This window comes from Leucopleurus acutus (assembly GCF_964270905.1).
Source record: "Leucopleurus acutus genome assembly, chromosome: 10".
Classification (NCBI taxonomy): domain Eukaryota; kingdom Metazoa; phylum Chordata; class Mammalia; order Artiodactyla; family Delphinidae; genus Leucopleurus; species Leucopleurus acutus.
This window is the reverse complement of record NC_139153.1, coordinates 45462478-45481031: the sequence shown is the minus strand read 5'-3', so window position 1 is coordinate 45481031 and position 18554 is coordinate 45462478. Positions and strand designations below refer to the sequence as shown.

Below are 18554 nucleotides of genomic sequence, written 5' to 3'. Positions count from 1 at the left end.
ACACTTCATTTCTAATCTCATATGAGCACCTTCCCTGACAGCAGGTGACTTCCAAGTGTAATGTCAGAGCTTGGTGTTTGTTGCCTGTTTTTTCACAGGCTGGAAAGGCTTGCCAGCCCAGCATGGATTCGATCGCATTCATTGTTTGTGCTCCTTGCTTGAAAACTGAATAAAGATCAGGAAGAGCACAGTTGTTCATCAGCTGTTTCGTCTGAATCAAGCAGCATGTAGATGGGTATCCAGCGGTCCACCTCCTCCTTCTGAAGGACCGCTGTTCACATAGCTGGGTCCCTTGCACCTCTGATCATCAGCATGATGTGTCACAAAGTAATCCCAAAAGAACATCTCTCTTGCAGCGTATGTTTACCACATACTACGTTTTAAAGCCCTTCTACCCTACCTGCAGCTCACAAACGCCAAGTGCTGATTCATAGAGTGCACTTGAGTGATGCATGCTAACTCAGAAGAGAACGCCTGTCAGTGTAATGCATGTGTCCTAATAATTGCTTTTCTTTACTATGTGTCATTGATGATTTGTGCTATGAAACCTTGTCACTTGATAGAGAAATTTTGCTAATAATTCATTCAACTTTCCCGTCAAGTGTGTTTATTTTCAGCTTTGCGGCTTATACCAGTTTTTGCCGCAAGGATTACAACTTTGAATGATGCTCTGTAATTTTGGTTTCTCTCTGCCTTTAGTGATAAAATTAATTGCTTTTGTAGTCTAATTACTTTGCACTTGTCTAGGAACACTAGATTGGTTTACTGAAAATGACCGTGTGCAGTGTCTGGGAAAGGTAGCAAAGGTCGGATGGCTGTGCCTGGCAGAGTTTCCATCCGATTGTCCTGAGAACTAGCGACCAGTGGATTGCAGGGCCAATAAATAAGTGGATTGCAGGTCCAGCTTACAACACATGTCCTCCTTCCTTACCATGTTTTTTTTCCCCATCTGCTTGTGTAAAATATTTATAGTCGAAGATTCACTTTTTTCTAGAACATTGAGATCTGTTGATACTGAAGGACCCCCTTACCGTTTTGGTTTATAACATTTCATGTTGTCTTTTCACCACGTTTACATCTGAATCATTTTGGGAATTCAAAATGTAATGCTGCGTTACAATAATAATAAAAATGCCAACTTAAATGTATTGGTCATAACAAACTACATCAAAGTGAAAGTTGAGGGCTTCCCTGGTGGTGCAGTGGTTGAGAGTCCGCCTGCCGATGCAGGGGACAAGGGTTCGTGCCCTGGTCCGGGCGGATCCCACATGCTGCGGAGTGGATAGGCCCGTGAGCCATGGCCGCTGGGCCTGTACGTCTGGAGCCTGTGCTCCGCAACGGGAGAGGCCACAACAGTGAGAGGCCCGACTACTGCAAAAGAAAAAAAAAAAAAAGTGCAAGTTAATAAGACCAGCCACAGTGTGAATATGAAGTTTGCAGACACAGACCTGGCAATTTCTCAATTTCACATTGCTTAAAATCATTATCGTACACTTTGGAATGCATGTGAAAAAAATCACTTCATTTCTTTAGCCTCTGGAGGTGACCCAATTACTTTTCCATCCTTGATAGATCCCCAGTTCACTTGTGGTCTCTGAGCCACCCCATGAAGAACTGTACCTTTAAACAGAACCTGGGGACAGGATGTTTGCATACAGCACTGTGCAGTGTCAGGGAGTCTTCCATCCCTGGAAACCTGTCCATGTAGTATAGTGTTTCTCAAAGTGTAATTTGGGGAACGCTTCCATCAAAATCAGCGGGGGAGCTTTTTAACAAGTATACTCCTAGGCCTCATTCCAGGCTCCTAAGCAGACTCTCTGGGCGTGTGGCCTGGGAACCTGCATTTTAGAAACCTTTCCCAAGTGTACCTGGTACAAATACAGTTGAAGGACTGTTTAGAGTTTATGCAACGTAGACTACGTATACCTGCTCTGCTGGGTTTACGTGACACGTTATTTTTATATTTTATGATGAATGCTTTACCCTTCTCCTATTTTACCCCCAGGACTGGTCCATCATGTCTGTAACCTGTTCACTGAAACTGCCACACTGTGCTTGGATGTGGACAATAAAAACAACAACGAGATGGCAGCCGCCCTGCTATTTTCCCTGCTGGATATTTTGCACAGCATGCTGACCTATACCTCCGGGGTCGTGCGACTGGCTCTGCAGGTAGAGGACCTCTTTCTCCACATCTTGAACAGCCCTGTGCCACGTCCCACTTCCCTTTCCTTCTCTTTTCTCTAATCTTCCTTGAATGTGGCTTTATTTTTGGAAAAGAACATATGATTCCATAGGGAGGGAGTACCATATTTATTAGCCATCTTTGGGTGACCAGTGTCAAGGACAGGTAATTTGAACACAAAGTCTGAAAGGAAAGCGGGAGAGGCCCAAGCAAAGAATTGGTGAGTACTCATTAGGGAACTGCTGGCGACCCAGAGATCATCTGGACTGTGAGGTTGGCCAAGCAGTGTGTAGTCTTTCCTGTCTAGAGATGGCACTCCAGCCCACCCCCAACAGGATGGATTAGCTAGCGAGCAGCAGCGGATTGAGGTTTTAGGTGTGCATACACACGCACACATAATGTGTTTGTATGTGCATAGATACACACACATACATATACATGCATATGCAACACATAAACCCTCACGCTTGCTTTCCGTTATGACTGATAATGTGGAATTGCAAGATGGTTTTTTGTCTTTTTGTTTTTTAATATCTTTATTGGAGTATAATTGCTTTACAATGGTGTGTTAGTTTCTGCTCTATCACAAAGTGAATCATCTATACTTATACGTATATCTCCATATCCCCTCCCTCTTGCGTCTCCCTCCCACCCACCCTATCCCACCCCTCTAGGTGGGCAAAAAGCACCGAGCTGATCTCCCTGTGCTATGTGGCTGCTTCCCACTAGCTCTCTATTTTATTTATTTTACATTTGGTAGTGTATATATGTCCATGCCACTCTCTCACTTTGTCCCAGCTTACCCTTCCCTCTCCCCGTGTCCTCAAGTCTGTTCTCTACGTCTGCATCTTTCTTCCTGTCCTGCCCCTAGGTTCTTCAGAACCTTTTTTTTTTTTTTACGATTCCATATATATGTGTTAGCATACGGTATTTGTTTTTCTCTTTCTGACTTACTTCACTCTGTGTGACAGTCTCTATCTCCATCCACCTCACTACAACTAACTCAATTTCGTTTCTTTTTATGGCTGTAATATTCCATTGTATACATGTGCCACATCTTCTTTATCCATTCATCTGCTGATGGACACTTAGGTTACTTCCATGTCCTGGCTATTGTAAATAGAGCTGCAATGAACATTGTGGTACATGACTCCTTTTGGAATTATGGTTTTCTCAGGGTATATGCCCAGTAGTGGGATTGCTGGGTCGTATGATAGTTCTATTTTTAGTTTTTTAAGGAATCTCCATACTGTTCTCCATAGTGGCTGCATCAATTGACATTCCCACCAGCAGTGCAAGAGGGTTCCCTTTTCTCCACACCCTCTCCAGCCAGCATTTATTGTTTGTAGATTTTTTGATGATGGCCATTCTGACCGCTGTGAGGTGATACCTCACTGTAGTTTTGATTTGCTTTTCTCTAATGATAGTGATGTTGAGCATCCTTTCATGTGTTTGTTGGCAATCTGTATATCTTGTTTGGAGAAATGTCTGTTTAGGTCTTGTGCCCATTTTGGTATTGGGTTGTTTGTTTTTTTGATATTGAGCTGCATGAGCTGCTTGTATATTTGGGAGATTAATCCTTTGTCAGTTGCTTCATTTGCAAATATTTTCTTCCATTCTGAGGGTTGTCTTTTCATCTTGTTTATGGTTTCCTTTGCTGTGCAAAAGCGTTTACATTTCATTAGATCCCATTTGTTTATTTTTATTTCCTTTTCTCTAGGAGGTGGGTTAAAAAGGATCTGGCTGTGATTTATGTCATAGTTTTCCTCTAAGAGTTTTATAGAGTCTCGCCTTACATTTAGGTCTTTAATCCATTTTGAGTTTATTTTTGTGTATGGTGTTAGGAAGTGTTCTAATTTCATCCTTTTACATATAGCTGTCCAGTTTTCCCAGCACCACTTACTGAAGAGGCTGTCTTTTCTCCATTGTATATTCTTGCCTCCTTTATCAAAGATAAGGTGACCATATGTGTGTGGGTTTATCTCTGGGCTTTCTCTCCTGTTCCATTGGTCTATATTTCTGTTTTTGTGCCACTACCATACTGTCTTGATTACTGTAGCTTTGAGCTAGAGGAATCAGGCCCCCTGCAAGATGGTTTTTGAGGGCTAGAGATGTATTGGATTGGCCAAAAAGTTCCTTCAGTTTTTAAGTAAAAAGACACATTTTTCATTTGCACCAAGAACTTTATTGAACAACATATTCACCCTTTTTTGTTCTGCTGCCTTCTGCCATTTTCAGGCGACTTCATAATTCCATTTTCCCAAAACTTTTTGTCTTTTTGAGCAAATAACCGTTCCAGGTGCCTTTTACAGTCTTCCACGGAATGGAAATTTTTTACATTAAGAGAATTTTGCGAAGACCTAAATAAATGGAAATCCGAAGGTGCAATGTCTGGTAAGTATGGCGGATGACTCAGAAGTTCCCACCCAAGCTGTAACAGTTTTTGTCTGGTCATCATAGAAACATGCGGTCTTGCGTTATCCTGACGGAAGATTATGTGTTTTCTGTTGACTAATTCTGGACACTTTTCATTGAGTGCTGCTTTCAGTTGGTCTAACTGGGAGCAGTACTTGCTGGAATTAATCGTTTGGTTTTCTGGAAGGAGCTCATAATAGAGGACTCCCTTCTGATCCCACCATATACACATCACCTTCTTTGGAAGAAGCCCAGCCTCTGGTGTGGTTGGTGATGGTTCATTTCACTTGCCCCACAGTCTCTTCCATTCCACGTTATTGGGCAGTATCCACTTTTTATCACCATCACAATTTGTTTTAAAAACAAAACGTTTTCATTACATTTCAATGGAGAATCGCATGCGGAAATACAGTCAGGGAGGTTTTTTTCCCTTATGTGGAACCCAAACATCAAAGCAATGAACATAACCAAGTTGGTGCAAATGATTATCAGCGCTCGATTTGGATATTTTGAGTATGTTGGCTATCTCCTGTGTGGTATAATGTTGATTGTTCTCAGTTAATGTCTCCGTTTGATCGCTCTCAATTTCAACTGGTCTACCCGACCGCCGAGCATCAGCCAGCAAGAAATCTCCAGCATGAAACTTCAGAAACCGCTTTTGACATGTTCGATCAGTCACAGCATCTGCTCCATACACTGCACAAATCTTTTTTTGCGTTTCAGTTGTGTTTTTACCTTTCTTGAAATAATAAAGCATAATATGCTGAAAATGTTGCTTTTTTTCTTCCATCTTCAATATTAAAATGGCTACACAAAAATCCACCAATTTTGATAAGTTTTTTTTTTTTTTTTTTTTTTGCGGTACGCTGGCCTCTCACTGTCGTGCCCTCTCCCGTTGCAGAGCACAGGCTCCGGACGCGCAGGCCCAGTGGCCATGGCTCACGGGCCCAGCCGCTCCGCGGCATGTGGGATCTTCCGAGACTGGGGCACGAACCCGTGTCCCCTGCATCAGCAGGCGGACTCTCAGCCACTGCGCCACTAGGGAAGCCCGATAAGTTTTTTTTTTTTTTTTTTTTTTTTGCGTTACGTGGGCCTCTCACTGTTGTGGCCTCTCCCGTTGGGGAGCACAGGCTCCGGACATGCAGGCTCAGCGGCCATGGCTCACGGGCCCAGCCGCTCTGCGGCATGTGGGATCTTCCCGGACCGGGGCACGAACCCATGTCCCCCGCATCGGCAGGCGGAACCTCAACCACTGCGCCACCAGGGAAGCCCCCGATAAGTTTTTATTTAAATGCACGCTGATATGACAGCTGTCACTAACAAAATTGTTTCAAATGAAGTTAAAGACAACTAAGTGCCACTAGGGCCATCTTATGGAGAAACTGAATGAATCTTTTGGCCACCCCAATATTTAGTGGCTATAGAAAAGTCAGGTAGCCCCAGACTGTAACCTGGCATCGTGCTCTGAGGAAGGAAGGGCACGTGAGTTCACTGAGTAGTACTTTCTTTGTTAGGTACCACCACATGCTTATCTCCTTTCACGTTTTCTCTAAAGAATTGAGTCAGCTGATACTTAGATCATGGGATAGCACACAGCCAATATGAATTCACTGTTATATTTAGAATCCCAATAAAATTGCAAGAGATGGTATATCAATGGTAGCATCCTGGCTTGGATAGATGCAGAAGTTGGTGTTGAAAGCAGACTGTTCTGATAGCTTGCCAAGAGTCACAGTAGCACACCCAAGAATGAATCGCTAGACCCCGGTTTAGTGTGTTATTCATCATTATCTTTTACCCGCAGTTAAGGTGGTGAAGTATGTAGCTTGTCTTGTGTGTTTTAATAAATAATTCCAAGATCCCCTCAACCAAGATGATAGTTAGTCAATAAGTTTTAACCCAAACTTGTAAAGCCAGTAGATGAAAATGGCCTTTGGACTACGTTGCTGTTTTTATTTGCACATATTCTAAATGAACAGTAAAGCTTGGCTAAGTACTTATGGAATCCTGAATTATGGATTTCTCTTAGTTTTCCCTCTGTTTTCTAATAAGTGTCTCTTCAGAGAGCATTGTTTCTTTTTCTTAAAATTTTTATTGGAATATAGTTGATTTACATTGCTGTGTTGGTTTCTGCTATACAGCACAGTGAATCAGTTATACATACACATAGATCCACTGTTTTTTAGATTCTTTTCCCATGTAGGTCATTACAGAGTATTGAGTAGAGTGCCCTGTGCTATACAGTTGGTCCTTTTAAGTTATCGAGAGCATTGTTTCTTATTTCAGTTTCCACAGTGGTAGCTTTATGTAATTCTTCAAGGTGTCGTTGATAGTTACTCTCACAAGATGCTTTGATAATATCAATCTGTAAAGATTGTGGGGCTTCCCTGGTGGCGCAGTGGTTGAGAGTCCGCCTGCCGATGCAGGGGACACGGGTTCGTGCCCTGGTCCGGGAAGATCCCACGTGCCGCGGAGCGGCTGGGCCTGTGAGCCATGGCCGCTGGGCCTGCGCATCTGGAGCCTGTGCTCCTCAATGGGAGAGGCCACAACAGTGAGAAGCCCGCATATCGCAAAAAAAAAAAAAAAGATTGTGTAGGTTGTGGATAAACAGGATCAGAAGTCTAAAAATTCTTTAAATTCCAGAACATAGAAATCCTCTTTTATTTCAAGTGATCAGGTAGGGTGTTTAAAAGGAAACTCCTTAGTACAAAATATTTTCTAATTCTTTTTTTCAATTTGTTAGTGTACCAATAGATCACTGTTTTTTATTCTTTCATTTTTTTCAGCACCACTTTTTTTTTTTTTTTTTTTTTTTTTTTTTGCGTTACACGGGCCTCTCACTGTTGTGGCCTTTCCCGTTGTGGAGCACCACTGCGCCACCAGGGAAGCCCTCAGCACCACTTTGTATTTTACTGCTCTCATCTTTCTAAATCTTTCCCTATAATATCTGCCAAGTATTGCTTTTGACCTTGATGACCGACTTTGATCTACATGATACCTGGTGTCAGTCTGAAAGAGGTAGGGTCCTTGAGACTGAATTAGGGAAAAGGTTGGGAAAAGAAATGGAGTGGGCACCAACGACACATCCTTCTAGAACACTGAGCTGAAAGTTCTTTCCAAAGCGTGTCACCTCTTCCATTTGTCTGCACACCTGGGATTCTTCTGCATTCAAAGCTCATGTCTGCTTTTAACAGGAACCTCTCGAAAGTAGAAGAGCTGAGTGTTGCCAGTGTTTAAAATGATAATAGTGCTTAGATTTATGAAGCGGTTTTCTTTTTCAGGGAGGAGAGGGATATGATGCAGGAATGTGTACTGGGAAGGTGAGGAGTAGGGGAGGGAGGTGTCAGAATCTCTGCTAGGAGTCCAGTCCCTATCCCCAACCTACCTTGTGAGTTTGTGTGTGAAAGATGTGGAAGCAGAGACAAATAGATGCTCAGGTCTCACTGGTGTGGTGGGAGCACCTGGGCCTTGCAGGCTGGAACACCTTGGATTTGAATCCCAGCCACGTCAATTTTTTTTTTTTTTTTTTCGGTACGTGGGTCTCTCACTGTTGTGGCCTCTCCCGTTGCGGGACGCGCAGGCTCAGCAGCCATGGCTCACGGCCCCAGCCGCTCCGTGGCATGTGGGATCTTCGCGGACCGGGGCACGAACCCGTGTCCCCTGCATCAGCAGGCGGACTCTCAACCACTGCGCCACCACGGAAGCCCCCAGCCACGTCACTTTTACCTGTGAGGGGCTGGGCACGTTACTTGACCTGTCTGAGTATCAGTTTCCTTGTCTGTAAAGTAGACATGCTAAGTACTCAGCAGGGGACTTAAATGAGAGAATATAAGATATGTAAATATGATGTGCCTTAAGTATACCTGGCCCAGGGAAGGTAAGCGATAAATGGTTGCTGTATTATTAATAGCAACAAGATGAAAGGTGCTCACCTCCCCTTCCTGTTTACAGAGGATTCCTGGGGGCCGTGATTTCTTCGTTTCTGTGTCCTGGCACATGGGAGGGCACTCAGTTCGTATTTACGGAGTGAACTAACTCCTAGCAGGCTTACGAGATATAAATTTATGGTTTTATTTTGCATTTGTGAGCCTAGTCCAGGGCTTGGCACCTGTGATTTTGGCAGGAATCGAGAGAAGAAGGGTGTTAAGTGTCAGGGAGCTTCATTTTGGTATGACGGTCAATACCCAAATAGTGGAGCAAATCATCATCTTAATACACTGAGATGCCTCACCACTGGAAGGTACAGGGTCCTGCAGAGTGAACAGCGGCGGGGGATGTTACCAAGTTTGGGGGCTAGGGAAAGAAAATATTCAATATTAAAATCCAGGTCACCTGCCTTGCCAATCTGGGCCTTGTCTCTCACTTCTGGAGTGATGGGGGACAGCTTGATACATTACTCTGGTAGTAGGACGGTTTAACTGCTGTTGGTCGGCAGGTGTGTCGGCATTGCCTGAAGACTGAAATGTGGCCCGAGTCGTCTTTGATCTCACACTCACGTGAAGGCTGCCAGGGTAGGGGCTACAGTCTCTATTTCAGTATCTCTTGGAGTTACCAGTTCGACTCCTCCAGACTTTGCCCTTATTGTTGTCCCCCATGAGCTACCCTGTTTGGTGGCTGAGTGCAAGTGAGATTTGTCTGCTGTAGTCCATGGTCCTCATCGTTTCTCTCCTGCCCTTGAAAACTTCGATGACATCTCACTATCTACATATCATTTTCTGACTCCTTGGCAAGACGGTCAAGGCCTCGTATGATCAGCCCCAGGGTGGTTTTCCAGCCTTGTCCACCAGCCCTCATGCAGCCCATGTGCACACCAGTCACCTTGGCATTTTCCACATGGATCCGGTGCCTTGTCACTCCCGGCCTTTCCTCACGTGATTCCAGCACCTGAAACACCGGCTGTCCACGTCATTCCCTGCAGACCTCGTCCCCACCATCCAAACGGTGACTTTGTGTCACCTTTTCCTACTCCCGCCCCAGCTCCTCTATTCCCTCCTCCACTGTGGCAGTTTTCACACTCTGCCTTTAGTGCAGTTATTTGAAAACTTGCCATTCTTCTTCTTCTATTTTTAAATTTTATTGAAGTATAGTTGATTTACAGTGTTGTGTTCCTTTCTGCTGTCCAGCAAAGTGATTCAGTTATGCATATGTGTACTCTTTTTCATATTCTTTTTCATTATGGTTTGTCACAGGATATCGAACATAGTTCCCTATGCTATACAGTAGGACCTTGTTGTTTATCCCTTCTATGTATAATAGTTTGCACCTGCTAATCCCAAACTCCCAATCCATCTTCCCTCCCCCACCCCACTCCTCCCCCCTTGGCAACCACAAGTCTGTTCTCTATGTTTGTGTCTGTTTTATAGATAAGTTCACTTGTGTTGTGTTTTAGATTCCACATATAAGTGCTATCATATGGTATTTGTCTTTCTCTTTCTGACTTACTTTGCATAGTATGATCATCTCTAGATCCATCCATGTTTCTGGAAATGGCACTGTTTCATTCTTTTTAATGGCTGAGTAGTATTCCATTGTTTATAGGTACCACATCTTCTTTATCCATTCATCTGTCAATGGAGATTTAGGCCGTTTCCGTGTCTTAGCTACCGTAAGTCGTGCTGCTGTGAGCATAGGGGTGCATGTATCTTTCGGAATTATAGTTTTGTCTGGATATGTGCCCAGGATTGATATTGCTGGCTCATATGGCAACTCTGTTTTTAGTTTTTTGAGGAACCTCCGTACTGTTTTCCATCGTAAAGCATGCCATTCTTTTAATGAAACCGTGGGGTTCTACAGAGTGGGGACTGAGTCGTATCATCTGTGCATGGCAAGCGTGTGGGTGATGGTGTCTGGGGAGCGCACCGAGTGTTGACTTGAATTGTCTAGGCCACACCATTGCACGTTGTGCTCTGTTGTGCTTGAACCTGCTTAGGACGTTGGCAGCAGCTGCCTGAGGAATTGACTCTTGTTCACTACAGGTGCCGTACCTCTATGTTTATGTAACAAAGCTCTGTTGAGGACCTGCCCGCTGTGCACTAGATTCATGTAGCCGTGGTAGATGTAATAGAGTTATATTCTTCCTGGCCTTTCTTCTTGTGCTAAGAAGTTAGCTGTATCCCCTTATCTCATTTTGGGTAATGCTGTAATGCCGTTTAATATTACATATGGCTCATAAGTTGACATGCCCATGTTTTATATGTTTACAGCTATTAAATTTATATTTGTACCTAGAGTTCTCGTCTGAGATCCGTACTTAATATATTCAGTAGCTTCCTAAACGTGACCACTAGAATGCCCCACAGTCCCCTCCAATTCAACATGTCTAAAGCGGAGCTCAGGATTCACCTCCCAAACATTCCCCTGCCAGCAAGCCCTGCCCCTCTCATCCTGCTGTGCAAACTAGAAACCTGGGGGTCATTCTTAAGATTTCCCTTTTTCAGATTCCTCATTTAATTTGTCAGCAAATAATTTAGATTTTGCCTCAAGCACTACTGCTAGCACCCAACTCAGGCTGCCCTCTCCTCTTGCCCAGGCTGTAACAGCTGGGTGAGCCGAGAACCATGGATGGCCAGGAGTGGGGTTGGTTACCAGCCAGCAAGGACTGGGGCAGTGAGTTGTGGAAAGGGATCAGTGGGACAGAGGCAAAGGCAGAGGACTGGACAGGGAGGACCGTAGCAACATCACGGCAAAGGTGGGTCTTCTTGCTGTGGAAAGAGCCCCTTGCAGAATGCACACGTAAGGTATCTGGGAATCGAGAGGCTGACTCTGGAGAGTGTACCGTTGGGGAGCTGGAGAGACCCTGAGAGAGGCTGGCCAGGCCCCTGTATTCGTTGCTCGGCTACCCACATGTGATCCCCTTGGTGCACAGAGTTTCTGCTGTGGGCCTGGATTTTTGTGAGGACAGTTGAATTTCATATGCATTCCTGATGTGCACCTTCCTCTTGTGCAAGCTATAGCATTCCCTTTCTGGAACGCTTGGCATCTTTATAAGGAGGTGGTACCCGAATACTGGTGGGCAGGGTCAGGTTGTTTCTTGGTGACCATAACAAATGACTGTAGACCTTGGAGGGTCTGGAGGCCCACTGGATATCCTGGCGGGAAGAGTCCCACAGTGTGTGCTTGTGCTTGTAGCCGTGTCTCCTTGCTTATGTGTGTTTGGAAAGGAAGCAGTGGCCCCATGCCCCTCCCTGCCTAGGTGCTGGTTTGCAAGACTGCCTTATTTTTCCCAAGAGACAGTCGGTCCTCTCTAAAGGATAACATATTAATGTGCAAAGGCTGATATTCCACCTCACATGGTGCTTCAGAAGGCAGGATCAACAGCCGAACTTCAGAAAGGTTCAGACCTAGGGCAGTGCTATGCGTTTGTTTTCTGGGAGGAAATTTCACGTCTCTAATAGAGGCCAAGGGTTGAGGTAGGGGAGGGGAGAGGTGAGAGGAAACTCCTAGCTACCAATTATTGTTGTCCCCCTTGGCTGCAGAGAGGTGCAAGCTATTAAAAGTCAGGTGTCTGATTTTCCACAACATCCTTTTTTTTTTTTTCCTTTTGAACGAAGGAAAGCGCGCCACTTAAATTCTCTCCATACGCCCGAAGGCAGAAGAAATCTTGGCATTTATGAGAGGGACCCCAGAGTCCAGGTTAGTGACCTAAGGCGGGGCAGCCTGCTTTAAAAAGGCTCTGGCAAAGGTCATTACCTAAAAGTAGTTTTCTGAGTGAAATTAAAAACAGAGAGGGTGTATGCGAATGAAATGTGTATGTGCTATAGCAAATACAATAAATAATCAGTGCCTTCTCTCAGTATAAAATTATTCATCTCTATGATAGAAATCTCTGAAATGAGGCAGTTCTATAAAACTCCTGGGAAAGACACACTTAAAGTTAAAGCCACTCATTTCTGAATTCTTACTTCCATTGTGTACTTCCTAAGCAACGTAGACCTGTATCTGAAGCTTCTTCATGCAGTGGTCCAAAGCCTGTTCATTCGATAAATATTCTAGATGTTATTTGAGCAGGTGTGTGCATATAGAGAAGGAAAGCACAGCAGAATGCATTTGGTCTGCGTCATATAATGTGTATGTATAACAGTTCCCAGAAGAGGTGAGCTTGTGTGATTTGGAGGCATTTAGCCTGGATTCATCCTCCAGCTTTGTCACCCATTGTCTGTGGGACTTTAGACAAACTACTCAACCTCTCTGAACTTCAGTTTTCTCCCCTGAAAAATGGGGATAACTGCACCTCGTCTCAGGATGGTTGGGAAGATAAAGTGCTTTACCACCCGCAGTGTGTGAACATCAATATCATCCCTCCAACGACAGCCCTGGTTATTGCTTTATCTGTGGTCCGCCCAGATCCGCCTCTGTGGCCTCAGCTGGTGGCAGTGTGTGTGCTCTGTCACGTGATTACCGAGCATAACTTCTCTTCAGGGGCCTGAGGTCAGATGCTTCCTCTGCGCCGTCATCTGTTGGGACTGGGTGGACCTGTCTCCTACGGCCAAACTGACTAATCTCCAAGACCCCCTTCCCCTCTCCTCCCCCTGTTCAGGCACAGAAGTCCGGCTCTGGAGGGGACACTCAGGCCGCAGAAGACCTGCTGCTGCTTGGCAAGCCTCTGACAGACCTTATCAGCCTGCTTATCCCGCTGGTAAGAGCTCACACACCTGCTTGTGTGTCTCTCAGGTCGTTGCAGAGGGTGAAGTGATTTTATTTGAATTTCATGATGTCTTGAGTTGCTATGCTCTTTTGATTCCTTTCAAAACTAGAACCAAAAGAAATTTCAGAAGATTATTTAGTCTGGAAATACTAAATTTCTACTTTAATATGCGGTGGCTAATCATTCATTTAAGTGGATATTTAAGTAAGGCAGAGCCTCAAATTCTTCTTAATGGATGTGAGGTTAAAAAAAAAAAAAAAGGAAAATCAAGAAATGAATTCCAAGAAGGAAGAAGAAATCCATTGTGGGCATCAGTTCTCTTTCAAAAAGATATTTTAGGGTTACTTGGCATGCAGGACTACCCTGAAATGCAGAAGCGCAGACAGAGCTAGAGCATATCCACCACAGTCTCCATAGAAATAGAATGAAATAAGTGAAATTACACGAAAACAGATGAGACTGCACAAGACTACTGAGTATGTGAAAAGAACCCAATGGAGACTTGGATCAACTGAACCTCATTGTAGTTTTGACGTGCATTTCCCTGATAATTAGCAATGTTGAGCATCTTTTCATGTGCCTGTTAGCTATCTATATGTCTTCTTTGGAGAAATGTCTTTTTAGGTCTGCTGCCCATTTTTTGATTGGGTTGTTTGTTTTTTTTGTTATTGAGTTGTATGAGCTGTTTGTATATTTTGGAAATATGCAGGACATAGATGGGGCTCCAGTGAACAGAGGGAAGACTAACCAAATCATGCACTCTTTAAGGACATATAAAAGACTCAAAACAGCCCCATTAAATATAACTGATGCAATATATGGTATGTAGGATAATACTCATATTAATAACATATAAGATTTAAACAATAAAAAACGCTTAAAGGCAGTTGAAGAATCTATTTCAGGTAAACTTCTAGGACACTCTATTTCACATATGTATCTTATAGAGAGGGTTTTGGTGTTTGCCACATTCTGAGATTTGCTTTAATAGTTGAATTTATTCCAATTAGATTTATTCTTAAACTTATCTTTGGTCTTAATTTTATTGTCTTATTGTATATTTTCCTTCTAAATGTTTTCCTCTATTAGACGTAAGGTTTAATACAAAACAAAAAACCTTTATCAGGAAAGAGAAGGACTCTACAATGGTAAGGAGTAAAATCCACAGGAAGATACAATAACTATGAACCTTTTTGTGTCAAATATCAGAGCATAGAACTATAAAAACAGAGAAGGACCAAAACATACAGGGAAAGACCAAAACATATAGGGAAAAAAAAGTACAGTAATATCAAGAGATTTAACCTGTCTTTCTCATTGCTTGATGACCCAAGTGGATGAAAATGATGCTATAGAGCAGGAGTTGACAAACTAAGGCATGTGGACTAACTCTGGCCCACTGCCTCTTTTTGTAAGTAAAGTTTTATTGAATACAGCCACACAAACAATTGTCTATGGCTGCTTTTGCATCTTGATGGTAGAGTTGAGGAGCTACAACAGGGACTCTGTAGCCCACAGGCCTGTGTTGTTTACTACCTGGCTCTTTACAGAAAAAGTTTGTTGACCCCTGGTATAGAGGATATGAAAACTTTAGTAAGATTAATCTAATAGAAGTATATCTGTCTCTCTACCCTGAAAATAGAGACTGTGCCTTCTTTTCAATTTTCTGGAAATACTTTAAAAAGTTCACCATGCGTTAGGTTAAAAGCATATCAATAAATTCCAATAAGTAGGAATTGTATAGACCACATTGTTTACCCATAATATACTTAAACTAGAAGGAAAAATAAAAACAATAAAAATACACTGTTAGCAAATATTATCGATGAGCACAGTCAAAGACATTGTGATTGCGTCAGTCTGGGTCCCATCAGAAGACAAACCACATAGTGATTTAAAATAAAAGAATTTCAATATAAAGAATTATTAAGCTATAACTGACGAGTAAATGTAAGATTTAAAAAGAACTCTGTAGGGTATCCGAAAGCTGAGGGAGAGGGAGAGTACCTCAGGAAGGACAAACTTGAAAGGGGATACCTCTTCCCCAAGGCTGTGGGTCAGACCTCATTGGAGAAGGTGTGACTACAGCCCACAGGACAGTGGGCAAATTTGCTGGGTTGCCCAGGCCAGAGCTCGTCCACAATCCCTGGGAAGCAGGAAGCAACCCTTGAGAGTGCCGGTGAATCATAGCTAGTGGGCAGACACACAGAGGGTGGCAGGGTGCCGCTGCTGGTGGTGGGAGGCCTGGAGGGTCCGATGTCTGTGTCGGGAGGACCACAGGAGAAGAACCCAGAGAGGCAGGCAAGTAGGGGGAGTCGGGGTGCCAGTGCTCGGGAAAGCCTGGAATGTACAGCCTCCACTAGGGAGAGCAGTGGAGCTGTGATCACAGGCAGGCTAGGATGAGGGCTGCAGAGGGGCCCAATATTGTGGGCCCCCGGTAAGGTCAGACCTCCACCAGATGCCACGACACCCGTACTTCTGGCCTACACTATAGCTGCCAGAAATAGCTGGAGAGCCCCTTCTTGCTGCAGTGTATCCTCTGAGATATTTTCCCCAGCCTTTGGGACTCTGAACTCCTGTTACTAGTAACTTGATCACACTTAGGTTCTAGTACATTGGCCAGATGTCTGCCTGAAGTGTGTGAACTGTGTTGTGTACATACACATTTACCACTGGAGTCATTAGGTTTAAAAATGGCCTGCGACAAACAATATGTCTTCTCTGGAAAAGATTAATACGCATTTACAGCTGTGTATACAGTGAAGAAAAATAGTAATAAGGCTATTGAGGGCCTCAACTAGAGCACATACATACCAAAGATAAATTTTTACAGCGGTTGTTAAAAATGTGATAAGTTACAGAATGAGGTGCTGGAATTGCTTTCCCACAGGGAAAAATAAGCAGACTTTTAGTTTTCACTGGACTTGGGTAATTGTAGAGGTATTTTACCTAAAGGAAGGAGAGTGAACTTGTTAGCTTTTGAGGTTCTTTCCAGATAGGGTCCTGTGAAAGTAAGCATACTTATCCTTCAGGGAGCATGAAACCTGTCAACCCATAATTTACAACCCATGTTTACACTATAAAATCATAGTGAACTGTGGGTATAAGACGGATTCTCAGTCTGTTTTTTTTTTTTATATAAATTTATTTATTTTTGGCTGCTTTGGGTCTTCGTTGCTGCACCCCGGCTTTCTCTAGTTGCGGTGAGCGGGGGCTACTCTACGTTGCGGTGTGTAGGCTTCTCGTTGCGGTGGCTTCTCTTGTTGCGAAGTCCGGGCTCTAGTCGCACGGGCTTCGGTAGTTGTAGCTTGTGGTCTCTAGAGCTCAGGCTCAGTAGTTGTGGCTCACAGGCTTAGTTGCTCCGCGGCATGTAGGATCTTCCCAGACCAGGGCTCGAACCCATGTCCCCTGCATTGGCAGGCGGATTCTTAACCACTGTGCCACCAGGGAAGTCCTCTCAGTCTGTCTTGAGTGTGAACTACTTAGAGAATCTGATGATTCTAGACTCTCCGGGAAAAATGCCTAGACTCACCTATATGCAAAGTTCTGTACACAATACAGAATTTCAAGGGGCTCTTTGAACCCTCAATTGGTAACCGTAGTGTGAGTAAGATATGGCTAATAAAATATATAACAAGTTGACTATGTCTCCTGAAGAAAAGACAAAGCAGGGTAGTTGTTTGACATAAATATTTTCTTTTTTTAAAATAAATTTATTTTATTTATTTATTTTTGGCTGCGTTGGGTCTTCATTGATGCACGCGGGCTTTCTCTAGTTGCGGTGAGCAGGGGCTACTCTTCATTGCGGTGTGCGGGCTTTTCATTGCAGTGGCTTCTCTCGTTGGGGAGCACAGGCTCTAGGAGTGCGGGCTTCAGTAGTTGTGGTGCACGGGCTCAGTAGTTGTGGCTCGCGGGCTCTAGAGCGCAGGCTCAGTAATTGTGGCACATGGGCTTAGTTGTTCTGCGGGGCTCGGAACTGTGTCGCCTGCATTGGCAGGCAGATTCTTCACCACTGTGCCACCAGGGAAGCCCCTAAATATTTTCTTTTTCAAGAAAATACAAAGCCAGGGTATGTATCCCAGATGAGTTTTGTAACTAGATAATTAATTGCTATAAAAATTACGCTGCAGCTTCCTTTTCCCCTATTAAAATAAGTATTTTCAAATTTATAAGAGAGAATTGTTTTTAAGGTTTTCCTTATTATATGCCAAAGATGCCAGTCTTCAGCCTGGCTTATACTTTTCATATTAAACATGCCTTTCTTGGCCACCGGAAAGCTGTCCCTCTGCAGTCTGGGTAGGATTGCAGTCCTCACCTAGCATCTCCTATGTTGATCTCCTGTAATATCCTCTGGATAACTTTTTTTTTAGTGAAGTGTCTGGCATTTCTTCTTGGCTGTAAACTTGTAGCCTCCTGACAAAAAATTATTGAATTACAGAGATCCAGCATATACTCTGCAGATAATAATATACAGGATCCTCAGTATACCTCCATAAGCATCATGCGTAAGATCAAAGAACAGCCATTGGGTACACAAACATGCCAATTTATCACACAGTACAATGTAGAAATTCTTTTGCTATGCTTCTAGGTTCCCTGGGGCCCTGTGGAGGGAATAACTAACTACATGATTTGGGCCAAGGAAGAAGGGCTGTTTGAATTTTTTCTCTTTTTTTGTTGTGATGAAATAAACATAACGTAAAATTTACCCTGTTAATCAATTTTAAGTGCTCAGTTCAGTAGTATTAAATATATGCATAATGTTGTGCAGTCATAACCACCATCCACCTCTGTAATTCTTTTCATCTTGTAAAACTGAAACTCTATTCCCATTAAACAGTAACTATCCCTTCCCCGCTCCACACAGCCACCATTCTATTGGGTTGGCCAAAAAGTGCCTTCTGTTTCTAAGTAAAAATAAAAGACACATTTTTCATTTGCACCAAGAACCTTATTGAACAACGTATTCACCCTTTTGTTCCACTACCTTCTGCCATTTTTCAGGCAACTTCATAATTCCATCTTCCCAAAACTTTTTATCTTTTTGGGCAAATAACTGTTCCAGGTGCCTTTTACAATCTTCCAGAGAATGTATGTTTTTTCCATTAAGAGAATTTTGTGAAGACCTAAATAAATGGAAATCCGAAGTGCAGTGTCTGGTATATACGGCGGATGAATCAGAACTTCCCAGTCAAGTTGTAACAGTTTTTGCCTGGTCATCATAGAAACATGCGGTCTTGCGTTACCCTGATGGAAGCTTAGGTGTTTTCTGTTGACTAATTCTGGACACTTTTCATTGAGTGCTGCTTT

General features: G+C 43.4%; 1 protein-coding gene across 1 annotated transcript in view; it reads left to right on the top strand.

Moving 5' to 3' along the window:
- The window catches only part of ULK4 (unc-51 like kinase 4), a 512005-nt gene that overhangs the window by 337771 nt on the left and 155680 nt on the right, over positions 1–18554 (top strand). The window contains exons 33-34 of the mRNA XM_082849145.1: positions 2006–2172; positions 13137–13235. Coding sequence (XP_082705271.1) covers positions 2006–2172; positions 13137–13235 — 266 coding nt within the window. The remainder of the gene's footprint in view (positions 1–2005; positions 2173–13136; positions 13236–18554) is intronic.